This window comes from Pseudophryne corroboree, chromosome 10 (assembly GCF_028390025.1).
Source record: "Pseudophryne corroboree isolate aPseCor3 chromosome 10, aPseCor3.hap2, whole genome shotgun sequence".
Classification (NCBI taxonomy): domain Eukaryota; kingdom Metazoa; phylum Chordata; class Amphibia; order Anura; family Myobatrachidae; genus Pseudophryne; species Pseudophryne corroboree.
This window is the reverse complement of record NC_086453.1, coordinates 265293299-265320707: the sequence shown is the minus strand read 5'-3', so window position 1 is coordinate 265320707 and position 27409 is coordinate 265293299. Positions and strand designations below refer to the sequence as shown.

The 27409-nt window shown below is 46.1% G+C and overlaps 1 protein-coding gene across 6 annotated transcripts in view; it reads right to left on the bottom strand.

Annotated features, from left to right (window-relative positions):
- Positions 1–27409, bottom strand: part of ALG9 (ALG9 alpha-1,2-mannosyltransferase) — a 579895-nt gene that overhangs the window by 537938 nt on the left and 14548 nt on the right. For all 6 annotated transcript variants that reach the window (XM_063943252.1, XM_063943251.1, XM_063943255.1 and 3 more), the window contains exons 2-4: positions 22149–22287; positions 6242–6376; positions 597–667 (exon numbers count right to left, since the gene is read on the bottom strand). In XM_063943252.1, coding sequence (XP_063799322.1) covers positions 597–667; positions 6242–6376; positions 22149–22287 — 345 coding nt within the window. The remainder of the gene's footprint in view (positions 1–596; positions 668–6241; positions 6377–22148; positions 22288–27409) is intronic.

The following is a 27409-nucleotide window of genomic DNA, read 5'->3' as shown; positions in this document are numbered from 1 at the left end:
CCTTCTCGGCCGGGCACAAAAATCTAACTGAGGCTTGGAGGAGGGTCATAGGGGGAGGAGCCAGTGCACACCACCTGATCCTAAAGCTTTACTTTTTGTGCCCTGTCTCCTGCGGAGCCGCTATCCCCCATGGTCCTTTCAGGAACCCCAGCATCCACTAGGACGATAGAGAAACCCGTGTTCATAGGTGGCGCCCTGAAAGGGGTATAATAAAGACATAGCTTCACTAGCAGTAAGGGGAAGTTCCCATATTCACATGATGCCAGAATTAGTACAGGGCGGACTGCTTACCTGACAATGTTATGGACGGAGTTTAAATGTACAAAAAAAAAAAAAAAAACACAATTAAAAGGCAGCTACAAATAAATAAAACAAACAAATAAATAAACAGAGCAGCTAATGTGTAACAAGTGTTTTACAAACAGGCACTATTTAACCTAATATTTAAGAAAGATAATAAACACAGATAGTCCATGTACTACTCCCTATCCTTATAATATTTAAACTCCCAATCTAACATTAAAATTGATTTTAAATAAATAAAAAATAAATCTAAATATGCTTCTAGGTCACTGCATACACCCTGAGATACTTACTTGTAGAAATAAAGCTCACACACACAACTGACAAATGCTAAAAAGCATCGTATGAAGTAAAACACCAGAACCTGCAAGAAACAATTCACAGGAAATTAGACAATTTATTATTTTTCTTAATATCATGCGTTTTGTTTTCTTATTTGTAGCAGCTGCTCTTTTCACTATCACAATTCCATTATCTATTTAAAGAAGGATGATGACATACATGTGAGTGGGGTATGCTTATTAAGCACATAGGGGGGAATTCAAGTAGCTGCAGAACTTACCATTGTCTTTTAGCTAGATTCCTGTGCTAAGTGGCCGCAGCTATTCAATTACACCCCGTAAAACTGCAGTAAGCCCTGTGGCTAACGCATGGTAATGCACAGGTTCCGGGCTAAGTTATTGTTATTATTATTATTATCACCATCATCATCAACAGTTTTTTATATAGCGCAGCATATACTGTTGCGATTTACAATTAGAACAACAGTAATAGAACAAACACGGCAAAAACACACAGACATAGAGGTAGGAAGGCCCAGCTCACAAGCTTACAATCTATAGACTAAGTGCCCTAAGCTATTTAATTACATCCTGCAGTAAACCCTGTGGCTAACGACACGGTACTGCATAGATTCCTGGTTAAGTGCCACAGCTATTCAATTACATCCTGTATTTAGCCCCACAGTAATGCATAGATTCCGGGTTAAGAGCACTACCTATTCAATTACATCCCGCAGTAAGACCTGTGGCTTACACAAGGTAATGAATGAATAAATTCCAGGTTACATGCCGAAGCTATTAAATTACATCCTGCGGTAAGCCCTGTGGCTAAAGCCTTGTGGCTAACGCATGGTAATGCATAGATCCCGCAGTAAGCCCTGTGACTAACGCACGGTAATGCATAGATTCCAGGTTAAGTGCTGGACCTATGCAAGTACAATGCACAGTAAACCAGTGGTGAGTCCTGAGGGTGCTCCTAATGTAGATTTCTGCTCGCACCCTCCTGAGGTGCCAACAGAAATCTCAAAGTGCACCCTTGAGACTTACCATGGGCAATAACTGAGTAACTCCTGGCTCTTAACCTGGGAGCTAAAAGCCTGAGGTAAATCCCATGGCTTATTTAAGTTCCCCTTTAGTTTCAATCTAGCTTCCTACACACAGAATAAACAGTTATTTCTTTGTGACATTAAATTGTATTCAAAAAATAAAATAAAAACATAATATATGTGGGTGACTAATGTGAACAAAATAGATTTCCAATTTGATTGTCTTTTAAAGTAACAGTCCCACATTAGCTCATGTTTACCTCACAATCTCATGAGAAATGATGGTGTTGTAACGTGTGCCTCTCAATTTCATTTTGATGCAATTCTACAGAAACTATACCAATAATACGGGCTATAGGGTATCACACACTCCTTTAATGGGATGCTAGTGTTAGGAATAAAACACTAAGTACACCCCAGAAGATACTTCATTTTTCGAACAACCACATGATGGGCAGCTTCACAAATAACACTGCATCTTCCTCTCACTCTGGTGGGACCTCTATTTTTGTAAAAACATAATTGTCCATCCTAATATAATCCTTACAGAAATTGACGGGCGCTCCCTCATTCATCAGATTGCCATTAGATCCCACTGGTTCACAGTTGTTAGCACCCCCTGAGATATCATAGATCAGGGCTGCTCAGCTGTTAGCCTGTGGGTCAGATGCCAACCTTCAAAGCTTGTCACATCCAGTTTCTTTGAAAAGTTGTCTGGGTCTATATTTATTTATTTTTCAAAAATGAAATCCACCCTGATAACATAGTTAATCGGAGAACCTGCCTTTTCATGACATGACTAGGGGCTTTATTTATGAAGCGGCAAGTGTAATTTTACATTTTCACCTCCAACCCACGGTAAGCGGCAGCTTACAAAACTCACTACTTTGTAAACACAGCACTTGGACAGAACTGCTTCTACGGGTAACAGAAGGGCTTCCCAGCAAGAGCCAGTTACTGTTACATAGCCGGTGATAGGAACACGTCCTGGACTGTTTATACACCGTATCTTTAGAAAGCCATATACACCATAAGAAGGTGAATCATCTTCCACAGGGTGTTTCAGATCATACTAACACTTATATTACAACAATTTCTCATCAACAACCACAAGGTGGAGTTTAAGCCCCTATTGCACAGGTTCTCAAACTCGGTCCTCAGGACCCCACACAGTGCATGTTTTGCAGGTCTCCTCACAGAATCACAAGTGAAATAATTAGCTCCACCTGTAGACCTTTTAAAATGTGTCAGTGAGTAATTAATATACCTGTGCACCTGTTGTGTGACCTGCAAAACATGCACTGTGTGGTGTCCTGAGGACCAAGTTTGAGAACCTATGCCCTATTGAATTATCAATGACAAGATCTCACTTGAAGCTGGAATCCACTTTCAATCCCTTTTGGGAAATTAATAAGGATCCAGCCCCTGAAGCTACGAGTAAGTGCAGCCAGACATATGTTGAAGCATAGGACTTGAATATGTATTAGTCACGGTAGCCGAAGTACCTTGGATGGGAACCTTAGACTGACTTACATAGATGTGGACAGAGGCAAATTGTCCTTACTAAGAAGTAAAAAGTCACCACTCACCCACCCTGGCCTTCTGTGGCTCTAGAGATAACATTTGTTACCATGCACATGTCGGGAACAAGGGTGAGTAAAATGCCAGGAGGCATGTCTCCCTGCTTCTGTCACAGTAGCAAGTTGTGCAGAGACTGTGTCCCCAAACTACATGTGACAATACGGGTCAGTGGCTTGGACTGTGAATTACTGGTGTATGCATATACAATGAGGTATCTTATGGCTTAGATTAATACAACACCACACTTTGTGAGCTTGGAATGATTATTTGACAATTTATTACAAACTGCAAACAGAGCCAAATTGTTAGATAACTGTTATATGTGGTATGTCTTGTCTGTGGTATACCGGTATTAGGCTGAAATTAAGACACAACTATAGCATTTTATTTATTTATTTAATGGATGACCCAGTTGGAGGATAAGGTTTTTAACCTAATTATAAAAAATGTAATAAATTAGTTATTTTGATTGTGCTATTGCTATGGCTGTAAGCTCCGGATGGAGGGAGGGTACACTATTGGCCATGGTTGTAAGCTCCAGCTGAGAGGGGTGCTATTGGCCACGGGTCTATACAAGCATGTGGCCCCTGGCCAACTGTGTTGGAGAACTGTATAACATCCGTAACGAGTTATAACAAAAATATCACTCGTTAAATCTACCCCTAGATCTCACATTTAAAATGAAACAAATGTCTGTGAAAGGGATATAATTGGTGCAGGGTGTGCAGTGCACACTGGACCCATGGGGACCAAGAACACACACCCTGCACCCACAGACGATACCTGTCTATCGGCGTCGTAGAAATCACTGGGAAATGCAGCTGGTGCCATTTTCACGAACATGGGCGTCTGCACAATAGAGTGATCACCGGGAAAATGGCATGGGTGTGACAATGCTAAATTCTTTTGTCGTATAAACAACCCTTTATGAAGTCTAAGAACACTGTACGCTGTTTACTTAAGAAGTACCGTATGGGTACACTAGTTGCGTAACGATCGCTCAGCCGTAGGCGAGACGCTCAAGCGTCACATTCGCTCACGGCCCAGAGATCACAGGACAGCACGTTATTGGCTATGACTAGAGTAATGATTCGCTATGGCGTAGCGGACGCTCGAGACCACGAGGAGATCACCAGCGGCGCAGGCGCTCACAACGCTATACCTTTATGTCTAAACCTTATCAATGAAATACACAGAATACCTTAATGTGAATACAGGGTGTAAGTGCAACCTTGTGTAACCTGACTAGCTACAAAGCTGCTTGAGCGTTACCGACGCTCAAGTGAACACTTAAAACTATAGAAAATACACAGATACTGGTTTAGGGTCCAAAGCCTATTAACTGTATTATATCTAATATACTTGTAAAAGAGAATCACAGTACAAATGATACACTACAATATAACAGAGACTTCCTAACCAAAATAGCTACACTAGAAATACAATACAATACCAATCTAATACAATACAATACAATACTAGTCAAGGGGAGATATGGGAGAAAAGAGAAGGGAGAGAGAGAGAGAGAGAGATGAGAGAAATGGCTCACAGTAAGACAACATGATTGCAGAGAAGCTTACACATGTGAGGAACAATCGCTGCGCAGTTAGTCAATGCTGATGAAATACTTGGGCTTACTCATACTGGCTGTCCCTATATCATGGGACAGAAGCTAGACTCCATTTTGGGAAACCTCCACTTGATTCCAAAGACCACACCACATGGCTGAAAGGGGGAGGGGAAGACATCCAGCAGCAGCCATTTTAGATTTGCAGGTCCAAACACATGGCACTCTCTACTACACCACAATCACATAGCAGGAGACACAAGACTCCATGTTATTCCAAAATGTCCAAGCCTCAAAACAATGCATATGTTCTGATTTTACAATTCCAAACCATCTAAATCACCTTTCACAATGTAATCCAACTTCCTAGAACCATCTCATAATTTCACATCCCAAACAACTTCAGTATCTCAATAACCAGAGCATATTCATCACAAGACCAGATCACAATGTAATTAACACAAACGTAACTGCATGGTGGTATTTATGATTAACAGGATATATAGTATAACTAACCAGCACAATCTATTTTAAATCTCCATAGGCAAACAAATACCACAAATACTATGCTACAGATGGTATACTGTTCCAATTCATCACAGACTTCACAGAGTATCCACAAACACCCAACAATCACACAACCAAGTTACAATATCCTATTTAAACCAGAAAGCAATCTGTCTGTTTCCTTATCTAGCCATGTGAAATTCAATACTTAGCCTTTAGTTTGGAGGATGTCCTGGGGATTTAGCCGCCATGCTGCTGGGTGCCAGGTAGCTGTGTGTGTGTGTGTGAGTGTAGCTACATTACATCTGTTCTCTGAGGCCACACCTGACCACTACCTTCCTGTTTGACCAGTACCTGGGGGAGGGGTCTTTCTTTCTCCTTTGTATTGAGTCACTATTCTCTTTGTATATGCTAATCAGGTTCAGCCCTGAAAACTTAGTAAAAGGTTGTCTTGAGCATCCATTGTTCTAACAATATGATCTTAGCTTTTATACATATAATCATATCTATCTGCTGCAATGTCCCACAACTTCACAACCAGCATCAAACTAACCCACACATCATTCTGCTTGCTTCAATACCAAACATGATGGGCACACCTGGTTCTGTTCAAATGATACGTATTCATGACATCAATTCATCAGCCAATTCTAAATCTCCATGATGTCTGGTGTTTGCTGTGCTCGCTGCGCATATTTGCAAGTATAGCGGCTTATATGTGTGCAGTTTATATGGTCTCTCTATGTAATATTTTTGACTTTGACAGGTGCCTTGTTGCCGGAGATCAGCGCAGGGTCCTCTCTCTCTCTTAAACCATCCTTGTATTCATAATAGCACTTACATGAGAAATGAGCAGCTCCCCTACCAGCGGCTGAAAATAGCCATTGGGAGATGCGTCTTGTGAGCTTTGCTGCACCTGTGTGGTTACCAGACAGTTAAAAATACATAAGTCTTACCTTGTTTGTCTGAAGGATGTTGGCATGGAACCATGCAGGCAATGCATGGAGCCAGAGGTAAGCATAAGAGCGCATAGCGTAAGCTGGAGAATACTCCCATGTCTGGAATCCTTTGCCATAAACAAGGTAGTGAGTCTAAAAAAACACATGACACTTATTCTAAAACCTTCATTGCAACACGTTACGGCAGTGGTTCCCAAACTTTTTGGAATCATGGCACCCTAGAGTATCATCATTTTATTCATAGCACCCCTAGGCCAAAAATTTATTAGCAAGAAATTTTGTAATAAATGTTAACGCAAAGATTGTTTGTGTTTATATGTCATCTTTAGGTTCCATTATGTGGTGAAGAACAAGATTTGCTTCTGTTTGTCCACATATTTTATGATTGGCAGCTCTGGTTTTGCCTATTACATTGAACAGAAATAATTTTGATTGGTCCTGGACCACCAATCCAAGGCACCCCTGCAAGTGTTCTGAGGCACCCCAGGGTGCCTAGGCACACAGTTTGGGAACCACTGCGTTACGGTAATGTGTAGTGACAAATGCTTCTGCTCACATGTATAATTCTCAGTATGTATACAAGGAAAATACTGAAAGGGAAATATATTTTTATTGTATAGTAATACACCAAAATCTGACTGTTCAATATATACTCAAAGACTAAAAAAAATAGAATTTTAATTACCTACCGGTAAATCCTTTTCTCGTAGTCCGTAGAGGATAATGAGATCCATTTAGTACCATGGGGTATAGACGGGTCCACTAGGAGCCTTGGGCACTTTAAGAAATCAATAGTGTGCGCTGACTCCTCCCTCTATGCCCCTCCCTACCAGACTCATAACAGGACATACCTTGAGAGAAGGATTTAAAGGAAAGTGGTGAGATTCGAACCAGCACACACAAACAAGAGGAAAGCCATGCTAACCAAACATGACGAGGGACAGCAACAGCTGAACCAACAACAATACTTAACCAAGTAACAGTGCAGGAACACACGAAGCGCTGGACGGGCGCCCAGTATCCTCTACGGACTACGAGAAAAGGATTTAACGGTAGGTAATTAAAATCCTATTTTCTCATACGTCCTAGAGGATACTGGGGTCCATTTAGTACCATGGGGACGTACCAAATCTCCCAAACCAGGTGGGAGAGTGCTGATGTTCCTGCAGAACTGATTGACCAAACCTAAGGTCATCAGAGGCCAAAGTATCGAACTTGTAGAACTTAGCAAACGTGTTCGAACCTGACCAAGTAGCCGCTCGGCAGAGCTGTAAAGCAGCCGCCCAGGAAGAACCCACCGACCTAATAGAGTGGGCCTGTACAGACTTAGGAACCGGCAAACCTGCCATAGAGTAAGCATGCTGGATAGTAAGCCTGATCCAGTGACCAATAGACTGATTTGAAGCAGGACACCCAATTTTATGGGGATCATAGAGCACAAACATCGAGTCCGATTTTCTGTGACGCACTGTCCGCTTCACATAGATTTTCAAAGCCCTCACAACACCCAGGGACTTTGAAGTAGTAGAGGTGTCGGTAACCACCGGGACCACAATAGGTTGGTTTATATGAATTGCGGACACCACCTTTGGAAGAAATTGCAGACGAGTTCTGAGTTCACCTCTATCTTCATGAAATATCAAATAGGGGCTCTTATGAGACAACACCCCCAATTCCGAACACGACTTGCAGAAGCCAAGGCCAACAGTGTGACAGTCTTCCACATAAGAAACTTTACGTCAACCTCCTGTAAAGGCTCAAACCAATCAGATTGTAGAAATTGCAACACCACGTTGAGATCCCAAGGTGCCGTGGGAGACACAAAGGGCTGTTGGATGTGCAGAACCCCTTTGAAGAACGTCTGAACCTCAGGGAGGGAAGCCAACTATTTCTGGAAGAAAATGGAGAAGGCCGAAATCTGGACTTTTATGGAGCCCAGGAGTAGACCCACATCCACACCTGACTGTAGAGAAAGCAGAAAACGTCTTCACACCAAGAGACGTATTTTCTCCAAATACAGTGGTAATGTTTAGACGTTACCCCTTTTCTGGCTTGGATCAAGGTAGGAAATACCCTGTCCAGAATGCCTTTCCGGGCTAGAATTTGATGCTCAACCTCCATGCCATCAAACGTAGACGCGGTAAGTCTTGATAGATGAACGGCCCCTGTTGCAGAAGATCCTCTCGAAGAGGTAAAGGCCACGGATCCTCCAGGAGCATTTCCAGTAGATCAGTGTACCAAGCCCTTCTCTGCCAATCCGGAGCAATGAGAATTGCTTGAAACTTTTCCCTTTTTATTCTTTTGAGAATTCTTGGGATCAATGGAAGTGGTGGAAACACATACACCATATGGTAGACCCATGGAGTCACCAGGGCGTCCACCGCCACTGCCTGTGGATCTCTCGACCTGGAACAATACCGCCTGAGCTTCTTGTTGAGATGAGAGGTCATCATGTCGATCCGTGGAATTCCCCACCGACGTGTCAAGCCCCCGAACACTTCCCGGTGAAGGCCCCACTCTCCTGGGTGGAGGTCGTGTCTGTTGAGGAAGTCTAGTTTACTCCTGGAATGATGATTGCGGACAACGCCACAGCATGTCTTTCTGTCCAGAGGAGAATCCTTGTTAACTCTGACATTGCAGCTCTGCTCTTCGTTCCGCCCTGTCGGCTTATGTACGTTACCGCCATCACATTGTCCGACTGAACCTGGATGGCCTGATCTTGAAGAAGATGTGATGCCTGTAGAAGAGCGTTGTTCCAGAAGGGCGTAGTTCCAGAATGTTGATTGGAAGAATGGTTCCTGACTTGACCATTTTCCTTGGAAGTGTTCCCCCTGGGTGACTGCTCCCCAACCTCTGAGGCTTGCATCTGTGGTTAGTAGAATCCAATTTTGAATCCCGAACCTTCGCCCCCCTGTCAGGTGAGAAGTCTGAAGCCACCACAGAAGATAAATCCTGGCTCTTGACGACAGACGTATCCTCTGGTGCATGTGGAGATGCGATCCGGACCATTTGTCCAACAGATCCAGCTGGTAGGACCTTGCGTGGAACCTTCCTTACTGCAACGCCTCGTAAGCGGCTACCATCTTTCCCAGAAGGCGAATGCATAGATGCACCGATATCTGGGTTGGCTTTAGAACATCCCGCACCATCAACTGGATTACCAATGCCTTTTTCAATGGAAGGAATACCTTCTGTGCCTCCGTATCCAGTATCATCCCCAGGAACGGAAGCCTCCGTGTTGGTTCCAGGTGAGATTTTGGTAGGTTCAGAATCCACACGTGATCCCAGAGTAGTCGAGTTGAGAGGGCAATGTTGTCCAACAACCGCTCCCTGGATGGTGCTTTTATCAGCAGATCATCCAGGTACAGGATTATGTTCACTCCCTGTTTGCGGAGGAGAAACATCATCTCTGCCATTACCTTGCTGGACACCCTCGGTGCAGTGGAGAGGACAAATGGCAGGGCCTAGAACTGGTAGTGACAGTCCTGTAATGCAAACCTTAGATAAACCTGATAAGGCGGCCAGATTGGGATATGAAGGTACGCATCCTTGATATCCAGAGACACCAAGAATTCCCCTTCCTCCAGACCTGAGATCACCACTCCCAGAGACTCCATCTTGAATTTGAACACCCGTAAATACGGGTTCAGTGACTTGAGGTTTAAAATGGGTCATACCGAACCGTACGGTTTCGGTACCACAAACAGGTTGGAATAATAACCTTTGTTCTGTAGCTGAGGTGGAACTGGAACAATGACCTGAATCTTTACCAGTTTTTGAATTGCATCCTGTAAAATTATACTTTCCTCCTGAAAAGCTGGTAAGCCTGATTTGAAGAATCTGTGAGGTGGGAGTTCCTGAAACTCCAGTCTGTACCCCTGGGCGATGAGCTCTTTGACCCAGGGATCCTGGCATGATGTCGCCCATATGTGACTGAAATCTCTTAATCGGGCTCCCACCTGCCTGTCTTCAAGGCAGTGCGGTCCACCGTCATGCTGCAGGCTTAGAGAAAAAAGAACCTGAGTTCTGTTCCCGTGAACCTGCAGTTGCTGGTTTTCTGGGTTTACATCTATTGCCTTTGAAGGCTATAGAAGAACCTTTGGTTTTATCTTTTAAATTTTGCTGTCCGAAAGGACTGCAGAGTTGGAGCAGAGTAGGTCTTCCTAGCTGGGGGGGCTGCGGAAGGAAGGTATGTAGACTTACCCACCCTAGCCTTGGATATCCACGTATCCAGTTAATCTCCAAAGAGGGCCTCACCTGTGAATGGTAGGCTTTCCACACCATTTCTGGAATCCGCATCCACAGTCCACTGACGTAGCCATAGGCCCCTGCGTGCTGACACTGCAATGGCCGTGGTGCGTGCATGGAGCAAGCCTATCCCTCTTATGGCCTCCACTATAAAATTTGCACAGTCCTGTATATGCTGTAGGTTGTAAAGCTATCTCCCCTCTGGGTAAAGAATCTAACCCCTCAATTAAGTTACCTGACCACTTTGCAATGGCCCTGCTGATCCATGCACAAGCTATAGTGGGTCTTTGGGTCTCCCCCGCAGCTGTGTACAGAGATTTGAGAGTGATCTCAATCTTGCGGTCAGCCGTGTCCTTTAAGGAGGCTGCCCCCGGGACCGGTAAGATTATCTTACGCGACAACCTAGATACCGATGCATCAACAATCGGTGGGTTTTCCCATTTTTTTCTATCATCCTGAGGAAAAGGGAAGGATGCCAGTAACCTTTTAGGGATCTGAAACTTCTTGTCAGGATTAATCCAAGTTTCTTCAAATAGGGAATTTAATTCCTTAGATGCAGGGAAAGTAGCAGAGGATGTATTTTTTATATTAAAATAAGATTCCTCATCTTCCTCTGTCACTTTGTCAGGAATGTGCAGGACGTCTCTAATAGCTTCTATCAGGGCCTGTATTTCCTGTGACAGAGCTGCATCCCCCCCTCCCGAGTCCACCTCACCCTCCTCTGCATCTGATACATCATCATCAGTGTCAGCCTGCAGGATTTGGGCCAGTGTACGCTTTTGTGGGCAAATGGTAGGGGTCGGAGACGCTGGTATGGACACAATCTCTATTCATCAAGTCATCTACCGACTGTCTTAAGTATTGCGTCTCTTTCTCATTTTGGGACAATTTATGTGAATTATTTGAGATCATCCCTTTTAATGAAGCCTGACAATGTGTACTATCCTGAGTACACTGTAGTGATCCTCCTGGGGAAGAAAAACACTCTGCCCTGCATGAGACACACTCCTTTGACATTGTAAAATGTGAAAGAAAACACCCACACAGGAGAAAGGTTAAAATCACAGTTAACCCACACAGAGCCCTCTAGGGAGACACAGAGTATGATGGAACCAGCCACACCGCGCCCTTATAGCTAATGCCAAGCTTAGCTGGGTCGCAAACTAAGTACCTTTAATAGGGCTTAGTATTCTAATATTGCTCCCCCCTCCTTGCTATGACCCCCTGGTACCGCTGAGATAATCTGGAGTCCTCGTGGAGGAGCTGTGCTTCCCTGCCAGTTTGTCTGTGTAATTTGCAGAAGGAAAATGGCGCTGGTGAGCTGCTAGATCCACTCATAGAGAAGCACCGCCCCCTCAATGGCGCAAGGTCTTCCCAGTTTTCTTATACTGGCTGAGGTGATTTTGGTGCTTAACAGTGTGTCAGAGCCCCTGTAAGCGCTGTGCCAGTGTGGGTATTTGCTTAAAACCAGCTCAGTTCGCCCCTCATAGCGGTGCAGCAATGCTGATCTGAGCCTGGAGACACAGCCTGCACTCAGAGCTGCGCTCCTACCATTGTGCCGCCATAATAGCCAGCAACCCGCTAACCGGGATGCCGGCATAGTACTCACCACTCTTCATTCTTATGGCTGTTAGGGGTGGCGGCGTGCTGCGGGAATGTACGCTCGCCGTGGTGGGGCTTGCAAATGGTTCTCTCAGGAGCTCAGTGTCCTGTCAGCGGAGAACGGGACCATTAACCCTTCAAGAGGTTGAGCCGTTCCCCCCCTAAGTCCCACGAAGCAGACAGGCTGGTGCCAACCAGCCTCTCTGAAAATAACAAACAGAAAATAAATGCAGAAAACTCTTCAGGAGCTTCCCTAAGCGTGACCGACTCATCCGGGCACATTTTCTAAACTGAGTCTGGCAGGAGGGGCATAGAGGGAGGAGCCAGCGCACAATATTGATTTCTTAAAGTGCCCAAGGCTCCTAGTGGACCCGTCTATACGTCATGGTACTAAATGGAACCCAGTATCCTCTAGGACGTAAGAGAAAATACAACTATACAACTTTGTATCTTCTAATAGTACAAAAATGTAAATAATAAATACATAACTATTAACATAATATCATGGATCTACCTCTTAGTTCCCCTTTAGAATGTAGAGGCTGTGGAGTAATCTGATATAGCGGCACAGTGATCAGCTTCTAGGGTCATGATTCCCAACCAAGCAGCAGACTCAGAGGTGGATGTGAGAATATGCTAATGCCACAGGAGGTATCTTGCGTAAACAGACGGCTTCTCTGACCTGCTGAAGCGTCTGAAGACGCAACATCGAATCATCTGCGAGAACATCTGAGTAACCCTCAGGTTACTGAGGATGTCTGGTGTAATCATGCAGTAGAGGCCAGGAAATCTGTACTGGAAGAAGTAGACCCTGGCCTCAGTAAGCCTACAAAACAGGGATGACAAGCACCTGTTTTTTTAAGGCTCACTGTCGTCGCCCCCAAAACGGACACAGCAAGTTAATCATACTGCGACTTAGGGGGAACTGCGACCGTTGCATCCACTGAGCTACACACGCGCAGTGGTGATCTGGTGCATGTGCAGACCAATATCCATAGAGACATACGTAAACCATCGAGTATGCGTACTGTCTGAAATCAGGCCCCATGCATTATGTGTGGCGTTTGCATGTTCTCTCTATGTTTGTGTGTATATGTTCTGGTTTCCACACTGGGGAAGGATAATTGGTTGCTGGCTAAAATGTACCTTAGCGTGTGTGTGTGCTTGTGTGTTGGGGAATTTAGACTAAGATCCAACGGAACAGGGACTAATGCCAATTACAATTATTCCCTGTACCATGCTGTATAATTAATGACACTATATAAATGTATAAGAATTAGTAAGAATAAGTATTATACCCCTTTTCCACCAAAATGCCAGGTCCAACCCAAGTTTTCCAACATGGTTCCAACCCGTGTCAGAGCTGGGTCAAACCCCTTTCATGCTGCACCTTGGACCCAAGTTATTGCCAGGGGCTCAGGTCTTCCCTCTGCCAGCGCTTGGAGATGACATCATCTCCAAGCGCCGGTGATCCGGCTCTCCATATGCTATTAGCGTGACATAGGTCACAAAGTTCGCATTGCAGGCTCCCCAGGTCATTGCCGGGATTGACCCTGGTAGCTATGAGGCCGGATTCCCAGGTAACATGACCCAGGTAGACCCTTTCACACCATACTTGCACCCCGGTTGCCCCGGCAATAACCCATGTTATAAGTTTGGTTGAAAAGGGGTATATAGCGTTTTCCCTGGGAAGTATGGAAGGAGACAACTAACATTATAAAAAATCCATGGGCAATGAGATCTACGCGCATACAGATTAGACCTTATCCATTGAGCTGACAGTCCTACTGGTCTATACAAATGCTAGCTCACTTCTTTTCAATGCTGTTTAGATACTTATCTTCAGATTCCCGAAAAGAAATTAGTTTCTATAGGGGAAGGGTCTATCAGTGATAATACGTTGGTGGAAGAGGAGAAATTGTGCACAGGTACTGTACATTTGCCTAATTAAGCCACATGTATGGTACAGAGTATAAAAAAGAGAACTGTGTTAGGCAAGCAGGGGCTATAGATACATTTCCCAAGTTACTCTACCTCCCAGAATGAAGTAAATGACATGGGGGGTCATTCCGAGTTGATCGCTTGCTGCCTATTCTCGCAGCACAGCAATCAGGTGAAAAAACTGCATTTCTGCGCCTGCGTATGCCCCGCAATGCGCACGTGCAACGTACGGGTACAAAGCTCTTTGTGGTTGTGCTCAGGTTCTAGCGAAGTTTTCCTTCGCACTAGCGGCCGCAAGAAGATTGACAGGTAGGGGGCGTTACTGGGTGTCAACTGACCGTTTTCAGGGAGTGTTTGCAAAAACGCAGTTGTGTCTGAAAAAACGCAGGCGTGGTTTGGCGTTCGCTGGGCGGGTGTATGACATCAAATCCAGACACGAATAGGCTGAAGTGATCACAAGCGCTGAGTAGGTTCAGAGCTACTCAAACTGCACAAACTGTTTTTGCAGAGTTCGGCTGCACATGCGTTCGCACTTCTGTTAAGCTAAAATACACTCCCCAGTGGGCGGCGGCATAGCGTTTGCACGGCTGCTAAAACTAGCCAGCGAGCGATCAACTCTGAATGACCCCCATGGTCTCCTCCGTAACTTGCATTACTAAATATGTTATAAATATGGTCATACTGTACACTTACAGAAAGTGACAGACTAGAACATATCTGAGGCTTGCTTCTATCCACGTAGGACAAGCTGTAGGTTTCTATTATTGACTGCAAGCGCCTTTACTCTGGGTTAAACTTTTTCAGTGAACTTCACGATCTTACATAAAATAAGAATTTACTTACCGATAATTCTATTTCTCGTAGTCCGTAGTGGATGCTGGGAACTCCGTAAGGACCATGGGGAATAGCGGCTCCGCAGGAGTCTGGGCACATCTAAAAAAAGCTTTAGGACTACCTGGTGTGCACTGGCTCCTCCCCCTATGACCCTCCTCCAAGCCTCAGTTAGGATACTGTGCCCGGACGAGCGTACACAATAAGGAAGGATTTTGAATCCCGGGTAAGACTCATACCAGCCACACCAATCACACTGTACAACTTGTGATCTGAACCCAGTTAACAGCATGATAATAGAGGAGCCTCTAGAAAAGATGGCTCACTACAGCAATAACCCGAATTTTTTTTTTTTTTTTTTTTGGTAACAATAATTATGTACCAGTATTGCAGACAATCCGCACTTGGGATGGGCGCCCAGCATCCACTACGGACTACGAGAAATAGAATTATCGGTAAGTAAATTCTTATTTTCTCTGACGTCCTAGTGGATGCTGGGAACTCCGTAAGGACCATGGGGATTATACCAAAGCTCCCAAACGGGCGGGAGAGTGCGGATGACTCTGCAGCACCAAATGAGAGAACTCCCGGTCCTCCTCAGCCAGGGTATCAAACTTGTAGAATTTTACAAACGTATTTGCTCCTGACCAAGTAGCTGCTCGGCAAAGTTGTAAAGCCGAGACCCCTCGGGCAGCTGCCCAAGATGAGCCCACCTTCCTTGTGGAGTGGGCATTTACAGATTTTTTGGCTGTGGCAGGCCTGCCACAGAATGTGCAAGCTGAATTGTACTACAAATCCAACGAGCAATAGTCTGCTTAGAAGCAGGAGCACCCAGCTTGTTGGGTGCATACAGGATAAACAGCGAGTCAGATTTCCTGACTCCAGCCGTCCTGGAAACATATATTTTCCGGGTCCTGACAACGTCTAGCAACTTGGAGTCCTCCAAGTCCCTAGTAGCCGCAGGCACCACAATAGGTTTGGTTCAGGTGAACGCTGAAACCACCTTAGGGAGAAACTGAAGGACAAGTCCTCAATTCCGCCCTGTCCGAATGGAAAATCAGATAAGGGCTTTTTCAGGATAAAGACGCCAATTCTGACACGCGCCTGGCCCAGGCCAGAGCCAACAGCATGACCACTTTTCCTGTGAGATATTTTAACTCCACAGATTTAAGTGGGTCAAACCAATGTGACTTTTGGAACCCAAAAACTACCTTGAGATCCCAAAGTGCCACTGAAGGCACAAAAGGAGGCTGTATACACAGTACCCCTTTAACAAACATCTGAACTTCAGGGACTGAAGCTAGTTCTTTTTGGAAGAAAATTGACAGAGCCGAAATTTGAACCTTAATGGACCCCAATTTCAGGCCCATAGATACTCCTGTTTGCAGGAAATGTAGGAATCGATCCAGTTGAATTTCCTCCGTCGGGCCTTACTGGCCTCGCACCACGCAACATATTTTCGCCAAATGCGGTGATAATGTTTTGCGGTTACATCCTTCCTGGCTTTGATCAGGATAGGGATGACTTCATCCGGAATGCCTTTTTCCTTCAGGATCCGGCGTTCAACCGCCATGCCGTCAACGCAGCCGCGGTAAGTCTTGGAACAGACAAGGTCCTTGCTGGAGCAGGTCCCTTCTTAGAGGTAGAGGCCACGGATCCACCGTGAGCATCTCTTGAAGTTCCGGTTACCAAGTCATTCTTGGCCAATCCGGAGCCACGAATATAGTGCTTACTCCTCTCCATCTTATCAATCTCAGTACCTTGGGTATGAGAGGCAGAGGAGGGAACCCATACACTGATTGGTACACCCACGGTGTTACCAGAGCATCTACAGCTATTGCCTGAGGGTCCCTTGACCTGGCGCAATACCTGTCGAGTTTTTCCCAACGGTTTATAATCATGTGGAAGACTTCTGGGTGAAGTCCCCACTCTCCCGGGTGGAGGTCGTGCTGAGGAAATCTGCTTCCCAGTTGTCCACTCCCGGAATGAAAACTGCTGACAGTGCTATCACATGGTTTTTCGCCCAGCGAAGAATTCTTGCAGCTTCTGCCATTGCCCTCCTGCTTCTTGTGGCACCCTGTCTGTTTACGTGGGTGACTGCCGTAATGTTGTCCGACTGGATCAACACCGGCTGACCTTGAAGCAGAGGTCTTGCTAAGCTTAGAGCATTGTAAATGGCCCTTAGCTTCAGGATATTTATGTGAAGTGATGTCTCCAGGCTTGACCATAAGCCCTGGATATTCCTTCCCTGTGTGACTGCTCCCCAGCCTCGCAGGCTGGCATCCGTGGTCACCAGGACCCAGTCCTGAATGCCGAATCTGCGGCCCTCTAGAAGATGAGCACTCTGTAACCACCACAGGAGGGATACCCTTGTCCTTGGTGACAGGGTTATCCGCTGATGCATCTAAAGATGCGACCCGGACCTTTTGTCCAGTAGGTTCCACTGGAAAGTCTTGCGTGGAATCTGCCGAATGGGATTGCTTCGTAGGAAGCCACCATTTTTACCCAGAACCCTTGTGCATTGATGCACTGAGACTTGGTTCGGTTTTAGGAGGTTCCTGACTAGCTCGGATAACTCCCTGGCTTTCTCCTCCGGGAGAAACACCTTCTTTCTGGACTGTGTCCAGGATCATCCCTAGGAACCGAAGACAAGTCGTCGGAACCAGCTGCGCGATTTTGGAATATTGAGAATCCAATCGTGCTGCCGCAACACTACCTGAGATAGTGCTACACCGATCTCCAACTGTTCCCTGGATCTTACCCTTATCAGGGAATCGTCCAAGTAAAGGATAACTAAAATTCCCTTCCTTCGAAGGAATATCATCATTTCGGTCATTACTTCAGTAAAGACCCGGGGTGCCGTGGACCATCCCTACGGCAGCGTCTGAACTGATAGTGACAGTTCTGTATCATAACCTGAGATACCCTTGGTGAGAAGGGTAAATTTTGACATGAAGGTAAGCATCCTTGATGTCCCGAGACATTATGTAGTCCCCTTCTTCCAGGTTCGCAATCACTGCTCTGAGTGACTCAATCTTGAATTTGAACCTCTGTATGTAAGTGTTCAAAGCTTTTAGATTTTAAAATCGGTCTCACCGAGCCGTCTGGCTTCGGTACCACAATAGTGTGGAATAATACCCCGTTCCCTGTTGCAGGAGGGGTATTTAATTATCACCTGCTGGGAATACAGCTTGTGAATGGCTTCAAAAACTGCCTCCCTGTCAGCGGGAGACGTCGGTAAAACAGACTTTTGGAAACGGCGAGGGGAATACGTCTCGAATTCCAATTTGTACCCCTGAAATATTACCTGAAGGATCCAGGGGTCTACTTGCGAGTGAGCCCACTGCGCACTGAAATTCATTGAGAACGGGCCCCCACCGTGCCTGAGCTTGTAAAGCCCTAGCGTCATACTGAGGGCTTGGCAGAGGCGGAAAAGGGTTTCTGTTCCTGGGAACTGGCTGATCACTGCAGCCATTTTCCTCTCCCTCTGTCACGAGCAGAAAAGAGGAACCCTTTTGTCCGCTTGCCAAACAGGACTGCGCCTGATAATACGGCGTCTTATTTTGAGAGGCGACCTGGGGTACAAACGTGGATATTCCAGCTGTTGCCGTGGCCACCATGTCTGAAAGACCGACCCCAAATGTCCCCTTTTTTAAGGCAATACTTCCAAATGCCGTTTGGAATCCGCATCACCTGACCACTTTACTGGTAGAATTGGACAACGCACTTATACTTGATGCCAGTCGGCAAATATTCCGCTGTGCATCATGCATATATAGAAATGCATCTTTTAATTGCTCTATAGGCAATAATATACTGTCCTTATCTAGGATATCAATATTTCCAGTCAGGGAATCCGACCACGCCAACCCAGCACTGCACATCCAGGCTGAGGCGATTGCTGGTCGCAGTATAACACCAGTATGTGTGTAAATACATTTTAGGATACCCTCCTGCTTTCTATCAGCAGGATCCTTAAGGGCGGCCATCTCAGGAGAGGGTAGAGCCCTTGTTCTTACAAGCGTGTGAGCGCCTTATCCCCCCTAGGGGGTGTTTCCCAACGCACCCTAACCTCTGGCGGGAAAAGGTATACTGCCAATAACTTTTTAGAAATCATCAATTGTTATCGGGGGGAAACCCACGCATCATCACACACCTCATTTTATTTCTCAGATTCAGGAAAACTACAAGTAGTTTTTCCTCACCAACATAATACCCCTTTTTGGTGGTACTCATATTATCAGAAATGTGTAAACATTTTCCTTTGCCTCAATCATGTAACGTGTGGCCCTATTGGAAAACACGGTTTGTCTCTTCACCGTCGACACAGGAGTCAGTATCCGTGTCGGCGTCTGTATTTGCCATCTGAGGTAACGGGCGCTTTAGAGCCCCTGACGGCCCATGAGACGTCTGGACATGCACAAGCTGAGTAGCCGGCTGTCTCATGTCAACCACTGTCTTTTATACAGAGCTGACACTGTCACGTAATTTTCAACAGTACATCCACTCAGGTGTCGACCCCCTAGGGGGTGACATCACTATTACAGACACTCTGCTCCGTCTCCACATCATTTTTCTCCTCATACATGTCGACACAAACGTACCGACACACAGCACACACACAGGGAATGCTCTGATAGAGGACAGGACCCCACTAGCCCTTTGGGGAGACAGAGGGAGAGTTTGCCAGCACACACCAGAGCGCTATATATATATATACAGGGATAACCTTATATAAGTGTTTTCCCCTTTATAGCTGCTGTATTATTTATACTGCACCTAATTAGTGCCCCCCTCTCTTTTTTAACCCCTTTCTGTAGTGTAGTGACTGCAGGGGAGAGCCAGGGAGCTTCCCTCCAACGGAGCTGTGAGGGAAAATGGCGCCAGTGTGCTGAGGAGATAGGCTCCGCCCCCTTCTCGGCGGCCTTATCATCCGTTTTTCTGTATGTTCTGGCAGGGGTTAAATGCATCCATATAGCCCAGGAGCTATATGTGATGCATTTATTTTAGCCATATAAGGTTTTTATCGATTTATTGCGTCTCAGGGCGCTGCCCCCCCAGCGCCCTGCACCCTCAGTGACCGGAGTGTGAAGTGTGCTGAGAGCAATGGCGCACAGCTGCGGTGCTGTGCGCTACCTTATCTGAAGACAGGACCGTCTTCTGCCGCCGATTTTCCGGACCTCTTCGCTCTTCTGGCTCTGTAAGGGGGCCGGCGGCGCGGCTCCGGGACCCATCCAGGCTGGACCTGTGATCGTCCCTCTGGAGCTAATGTCCAGTAGCCAAGAAGCCCAATCCACTCTGCACGCAGGTGAGTTCGCTTCTTCTCCCCTTAGTCCCTCGATGCAGTGAGCCTGTTGCCAGCAGGTCTCACTGAAAATAATAAACCTAAACTAAAACTTTCACAAAGAGCTCAGGAGAGCCCCTAGTGTGCACCCTTCTCGTTCGGGCACAAAGATCTAACTGAGGCTTGGAGGAGGGTCATAGGGGGAGGAGCCAGTGCACACCAGGTAGTCCTAAAGCTTTCTTTAGATGTGCCCAGACTCCTGCGGAGCCGCTATTCCCCATGGTCCTTACGGAGTTCCCAGCATCCACTAGGACGTCAGAGAAAGGTTTTATACATTGCACTACTCTCAAGCAAGCCCCTAATGCACGCACTGCTTGGGACAAAGTAATCTTCCCTCATGACCATTTTCTCTCAAACAACCTTCTATAGTAACAGAAACACATTCAGGCCTCATGGCCTGGAAACAGACAAGGAGATGGATCTGGGATCTCCCTTTCCTCATGCTAACAGTTCTACCCTCACGTGCACCCATTGTTTGTAGTATTTACCAACCCTCACTTTCAGTCCCTTCTCTCTGTACTGCTATAAGCTATAGTTGCCCTTTGACGGCTTGGGATTGCTTTGCCGGTGGTCAGGATCCCGGAGGTCAGCATACCGACGCCAGAATGGACACCCATGAGTGGGAATAGTACCTGTGTGTCGGCATGCCGACCATCAGCATTGCTAACGATCAGGATCTCGGCGTCAGAATCCTGACCGCCGGTCATGTGACCGGATCCCTCATTGATGACATCAAAGATATCTTGACCATTTGTCTGCCTGATGCTCTCATTTCTGATCCAAAGACACTGGCACAATCAATGTGGCCGATTTCAGAATCACTATTAAATATACACATTGTCCTTCTGCCTCCAAATCGTTCTCTCTAACCTCCTGAATTGGCCTCTCTCAGAGGACAAACTCATCTGTTTACAAAATGAAGACACTATCCTTACGGTAATCTAAAGACTAAAGGTGGGCACACACTAGGCGACGTGCTCTATGAACAACGTCGCCTAGTGTTTCCTCCGTCCGGGCCGGGCAGTTGGCGGCAGTGCATATACACTGAGCGATACGACAACCATATCGCTCAGTGACCTTACACCGTGGCCGGGCCGTGCAGGCAGCTCTTCGACGACAGTCAAAATTGAGCTGCATGCACGGCCGACAGCGAGGGTCATTACGAGCCGTGGGGCTGCGCATCGCGCTGCGGCATACATATTTGCCAATAAAGTGAACGATGTTGCTCAGGAAGGGTGAAAATGAGTGACAGCGTTCATTTTCTCAGCAAGTGTGTATGCACCTTAAGATCATTTATTATCAGTTATTTATATAGTGCACACATATTCCACAGAGCTTTACAGAAACTATGTGGCCATTCACATCACTCCCTGCCCCAGTGGAGCTAACAATCTATATTCCCTACCACATGCACACGCACACACATTCACACTAGGGTTAATTTTGTTGCGAGCCAATTAACCTACTAGTATATTTTGGAGTACCAGGAGGAAACTCACGCAAGCATTGAGGAAAATATACAAACTCCACAGTTAGGACAATGGTGGGAATTGAACCCATGACCTCAGTGCTATGAGGTAGTAATACTAACCATTACACCATCCGTGCTGTTCAGTTTCTGTTTCCTTAAATAATACTTTCCCACTCACAGATCACGCATGATCACCTACATTATCTAATAAGCCTCCTCATAACCACAGAAATTATTACTCATCCCAAATTCTACATTTAGACATCCTGGTCTGGCTGTACCTTGATATTTACTCTCTGCAATTAGATCATATATACGTAGATATAGCATAATTTACTATAAGAGTAATTATTGTGCTTAATAAATACAATAATATAGGCTGTACACTGAAAGTGCTTAAGGGTTCTTAGATTTTCAGAAGTCAAACGGTTGGGCAGAGCACTGACATATCTTACTGAGATACTCACAGGTTCCCAGTAGTTGAAGGTTTCATCACAGTCTGAGATGTTGCTAAGCAGTGCTGCACAAAACCTGGCAGATATCAGGCATTTAAATGCAGTAGCCCCTTCGGGTGCCCACACTTGGCCTGCTCTGCTGTATGTAGAACTAGAAGAGGAACACAAGGAGGCGGTTAGTGCTGAAGAGCTTTTTGCATTTCACTGCAATCACATTTAAGTATGATTAAAGTTAACGATTCATATTAATGCTCAGAACTTTACCCAGGCAATTTACAATTAGGCCTATGCTGAGTTGGACATACAGCTTTCCAAGCATATCTTAAGGTGCATACACACAGTGAGCTATTGGGGTGTATTCAATACCTGTCAGATTCTTTCCGACGGAAAGGATCCAACAGGTCAGTATTCAATGAGCTGGCCAAATCTGACTGTCGGATTTGGCCACTCCCGACAGCCGCTGCTCACCCATCCATGCCGCTCCGTCCCAACAGCCACTTCCTGCTCCTCAGCCATCCACGCCGCTCACTGCTCCTCAGCTGTCCACAGCCGTCCATGCCGCTCCCCAGCCATCCACGCTGCTCCCCGCTCCTCAGCCATCCACGCCGCTCCCTGCTCCTCAGCCATCCACGCTGCTCCCCGCTCCTCAGTCGTCCACGCTGCTCCCCGCTCCTCAGCCATCCACGCCGCTCCCCACAGCCGTCCATGCTGCTCCCCACTCCTCAGCCATCCACGCCGCTCCATGCTCCTCAGCCGTCCACACCACTCCATCCCCACTCATCTCCACACATAGTCCCGTCCCCGCTTCTCAGTCCCCTGTCTCATCTCCCCGCTTCCGACACTGTCAATCCGACTTTAAATAAAGTCGGATTGACATTGTCGGATCCGGGACCAAAACCTGTCGGATTTGGCCACGGAACACGTGGATCCGCGGCTAATCCGACAATCCACGTGGTTTCCGACAAATCAGGAATTACCGACTTGCCGGAAAAAATGGCCCGGCATTGAACAGGTCAGAACCCCTTTCCGACCTAAATCTGTCGGAAGCAAGACGGCAGCTTCCGACACTTATTGAATATACCCCATTGACTATCTCCGATTTGCGATTTCCCCTGAACTACCTGGAGCCCTGAACCACCGATATTGACTATCTGTACTTGAGATTTTGACTATGGGGGTAATTCTGAGTTGATCGCAGCAGGAACTTTGTTAGCAGTTGGGCAAAACCATGTGCACTGCAGGGGGGGCAGATATAACATGTGTAGAGAGAGTTAGATTTGGGTGGGTTATTTTGTTTCTGTGCAGGGTAAATACTGGCTGCTTTATTTTTAAACTAAAAACTAATATAATCCATATAATTAGACCATATAAGAGAGCGCATTAAATGAATGACAATTTATTCCAACTTTACAAAAAGGATATATAATATCCAAGCATAAATAAAAACAATTGTATCATATAATAAAAACCACAATGATAAGTCCTTGATGATCACCTATATAAACCACCAGAAATGTATAGACAATTGAGTCCCTACTGGAGCATGCTTCAGAAATTGTGCATATTTATTAGCAATGATGAAACATAGTTCTCCTTGGTAGTAAATCACAATTTGTGTGACAATTAGTATCAGGTTACCTTCTGAGGAAACCGACAGGATAGACGTCGGAGAAACGCGTTAAGGGTTCAACCACATTCTTGATAACCCTGGTGATTATCCACAGCATTTGGACAGCTGCAACGCTGAAACATCACCACCGCCATCGGCCACGTCCTCCCTCCCAGAGACCTGCATCAACGGTCACCGCCGCTCCCGTTACTGCCGCTTCGTCCCGCTGCAGGGGGACACGGCAGCCAAGTTACATCTACGGTGAGCAACGCTACCTTGGCGGCGGGGGGGGTCGTAGCACAACGCTGACCGGGAGGCGACGTCCTTCCACCTCTAGGCAGATAATCTGATACTAATTGTCACACAAATTGTGATTTACTACCAAGGAGAACTATGTTTCATCATTGCTAATAAATATGCACAATTTCTGAAGTCCCCCTGTCAGCAGGAGTTACGCTGAAATATATATACATCTGCACTTTGTTGGAACTTTGGACATTATCAGCATGCTCCAGTAGGGACTCAGTTGTCTATACATATATTTCTGGTGGTTTATATAGGTAATCATCAAGGACTTATCATTGTGGTTTTTATTATATGATACAATTGTTTTCATTTATGCTTGGATATTATATATCCTTTTTGTAAAGTTGGAATAAATTGTCATTCATTTAATGCGCTCTCTTATATGGTCTAATTATATGGATTATATCAGTTTTTAGTTTATTCTATTGGGTATATCAGAATACCTTATGAGAGCTGCTAATTGCACATAACATAGGTTGCAATATTTTATTAGTGTGGTTTATTGATTTTTGTAGCGCCTGATCTTTTATTGATATTATTGTCTGCTTTATTTTTACACTGCAATTTAGATTGCAGATTGAACACACCACACCCAAATCTAACTCTCTCTGCACATGTTATATCTGCCTCCCCTGCAGTGCACATGGTTTTGCCCAACTGCTAACAAAGTTCCTACTGCGATCAACTCAGAATTACCCCCTATGTGAGATTATGACTAAGTGACAATTTTGACTATACTATGTACTAGATTGTACACAATATAGTCAAGATTGACTTGCCTGCGATACAGACTCCACGAGAGCATGCATCAGCATCGCAAGCTGTCTACAAATGGTGCGATTTGCACTAACTTTCCTACGACTTTGACTATATAGTCAAAATCATAAGGTTACATTGCACCGTATGAATGCGCCTTAACATTGACCAAACACACCGCAGGCTACATGCAGTATTCTAATTGAAGCATCTGATGACACACCATAATCTAAACATCTGCATTTAGAACTACTAGTAAATAAGCTACGTGTGTGTGTGTGTGTGTGTGTGTGTGTGTGTGTGTGTGTGTGTGTGTGTGTGTATACATATATATATATATATACACATATATACATACACACACACATGCAGACTCCAAACTGCACCATGTATGAACCCATTGGTTTATAGGTGCAACATTTCAGACTTCCAATGCAATTTCTCGAGCAATACAATCATACAAGTGTACAGATGGGTACACACTTAGCGATATAGGGCCTAATTCAGAGTTGATCGCAGCAGCAAATTTGTTAGCAGTTGGGCAAAACCATGTGCACTGCAGGTGGGGCAGATATAGCATGTGCAAAGAGATTAGATTTGGGTGGGGTGTGTTCAAACTGAAATCTAAGTTGCAGTGTAAAAATAAAGCAGCCAGTATTTACTCCACAGAAACAATATAACCCACCCAAATTTAACTCTCTCTGCAAATTTATATCTGCCCCCCCTGCAGTACACATGGTTTTGCCCAACTGCTAACAAATTGCTGCTGCTGCGATCAACTCTGAATTACCCCCATAGTGAACTATGGGGGTCATTCAGAGTTGATTGTAGCTGTGCTAAATTTAGCACAGCTACGATTAGGCACTCAAACATGCGGGGGGACGCCCAGCACAGGGCTAGTTCACCCCGCATGTCACTGCAGCCCCCCCCCATCCCCCGCAGAAGTGCAAAAGTATCGCACAACGCGATGCTTTTGCATTTCAGGAGTACCTAACGGCCAGCGAAGCTCCTGTCCGGGTCGCAGCAGCTGCATGTTACGTCACGCAGCCGCCGCGGCCCGTCCCCCCAACGGTCCGGCCACGCCTGCGTTGGCCGGACTGCGCCCCCTTAACTGCGGCTTAACGTCGCTGTCCGGCCCCCTCCCGCCCAGTAACCGCCTCTGCCTGTCAATCAGGCAGAGGCGATTGCTAGGCAACGACGGCCTTTCGGCCGTTTGGCATGCGCCGGCGCACTGCAGCGCCGGCGCATGCGCAGAACTGACCCGATCGCACCGCTGCAATAAACTGCAGCGTGCGATCGGGTCAAAATGACCCCCAATATCGCTCATTTCCCCCTCCTGAGTGATATAGTTTACTATATCGCCCAGTGTTTATGCCGCGCCAAGCGATGCACAGCCCCGCGGGTCATTAACGGCCATCGGTCTCGGCCGTACATGCAGCTCTATTTGTACTTAGCGTCCAAAGCTGCATGCTCTTGCCGGCCGCGGCATGACGTCACTGTGCAATATCATTAGTGATATCGCACAGTGTGCCAGCCGTCGGGCGGCCCCGCGGGTCGTTACGGAAAACACTAGGCGATGTCCCTCACCGAGCACATCGCCTAGTGTGTACCCACCTTAACAGGCAAGAGAATTTAAAACTAAAACGGTGCCAAAAACCAGCCCTCATCTAACATAATTGGTAATTGACAATAACAGCATGAAAAAGATGAAATATGAAAACCATAGTACGGATAGTCTCCCATATGTAAAATTCTGAAATACAGAGCACGACTGAGATAGTGACACCTTTGCTTTCTGAGGTATATGAACTATACAAAATATGGAAAAATCAGATATCCAAAATACCTCTGGTCCCAAGCATTTTGGATATGGGAGATGCAACCTGTATAGAACTGTAATGTACATTGTATACATGAGGATCCCGACCAGATGCACAATGTAACTACAGATTGTGGGCCTAATTCAGCTTGAGTTGTAGTATTGCGAGAAATCAACTCCTTTTCTCTAAAGTCCTAGTGGATGCTGAGGACTCCGTAAGGACCATGGGAATAGACGGAATCCGCAGGAGACTGGGCACTCTAAGAAAGATTTAGTACTACTGGTGTGCACTGGCTCCTCCCTCTATGCCCCTCCTCCAGACCTCAGTTAGAATCTGTGCCCGGACAGAGCTGGGTGCATTTTAGTGAGCTCTCCTGAGCTTGCTAATAAGAAAGTATTTTAGTTAGGTTTTTTTATTTTCAGAGAGCTTCTGCTGGCAACAGACTCTCTGCTACGTGGGACTGAGGGGAGAGAAGCAAACCTACTAACTGCGGCTAGGTTGCGCTTCTTAGGCTACTGGACACCATTAGCTCCAGAGGGATCGAACACAGGAACCTAACCTTGGTCGTCCGTTCCCGGAGCCGCGCCGCCGTCCCCCTCGCAGAGCCAGAAGACAGAAGCCGGCGGGTTGAAGCAAGAAGACGTCAAAATTGGCGGCAGAAGACTCCTGCCTTGATATGACGTAGCGCACAGCACTGCAGCTGTGCGCCATTGCTCCCACACTAACCCACACACTCCGGTCACTGTAGGGTGCAGGGCGCAGGGGGGGGCGCCCTGGGCAGC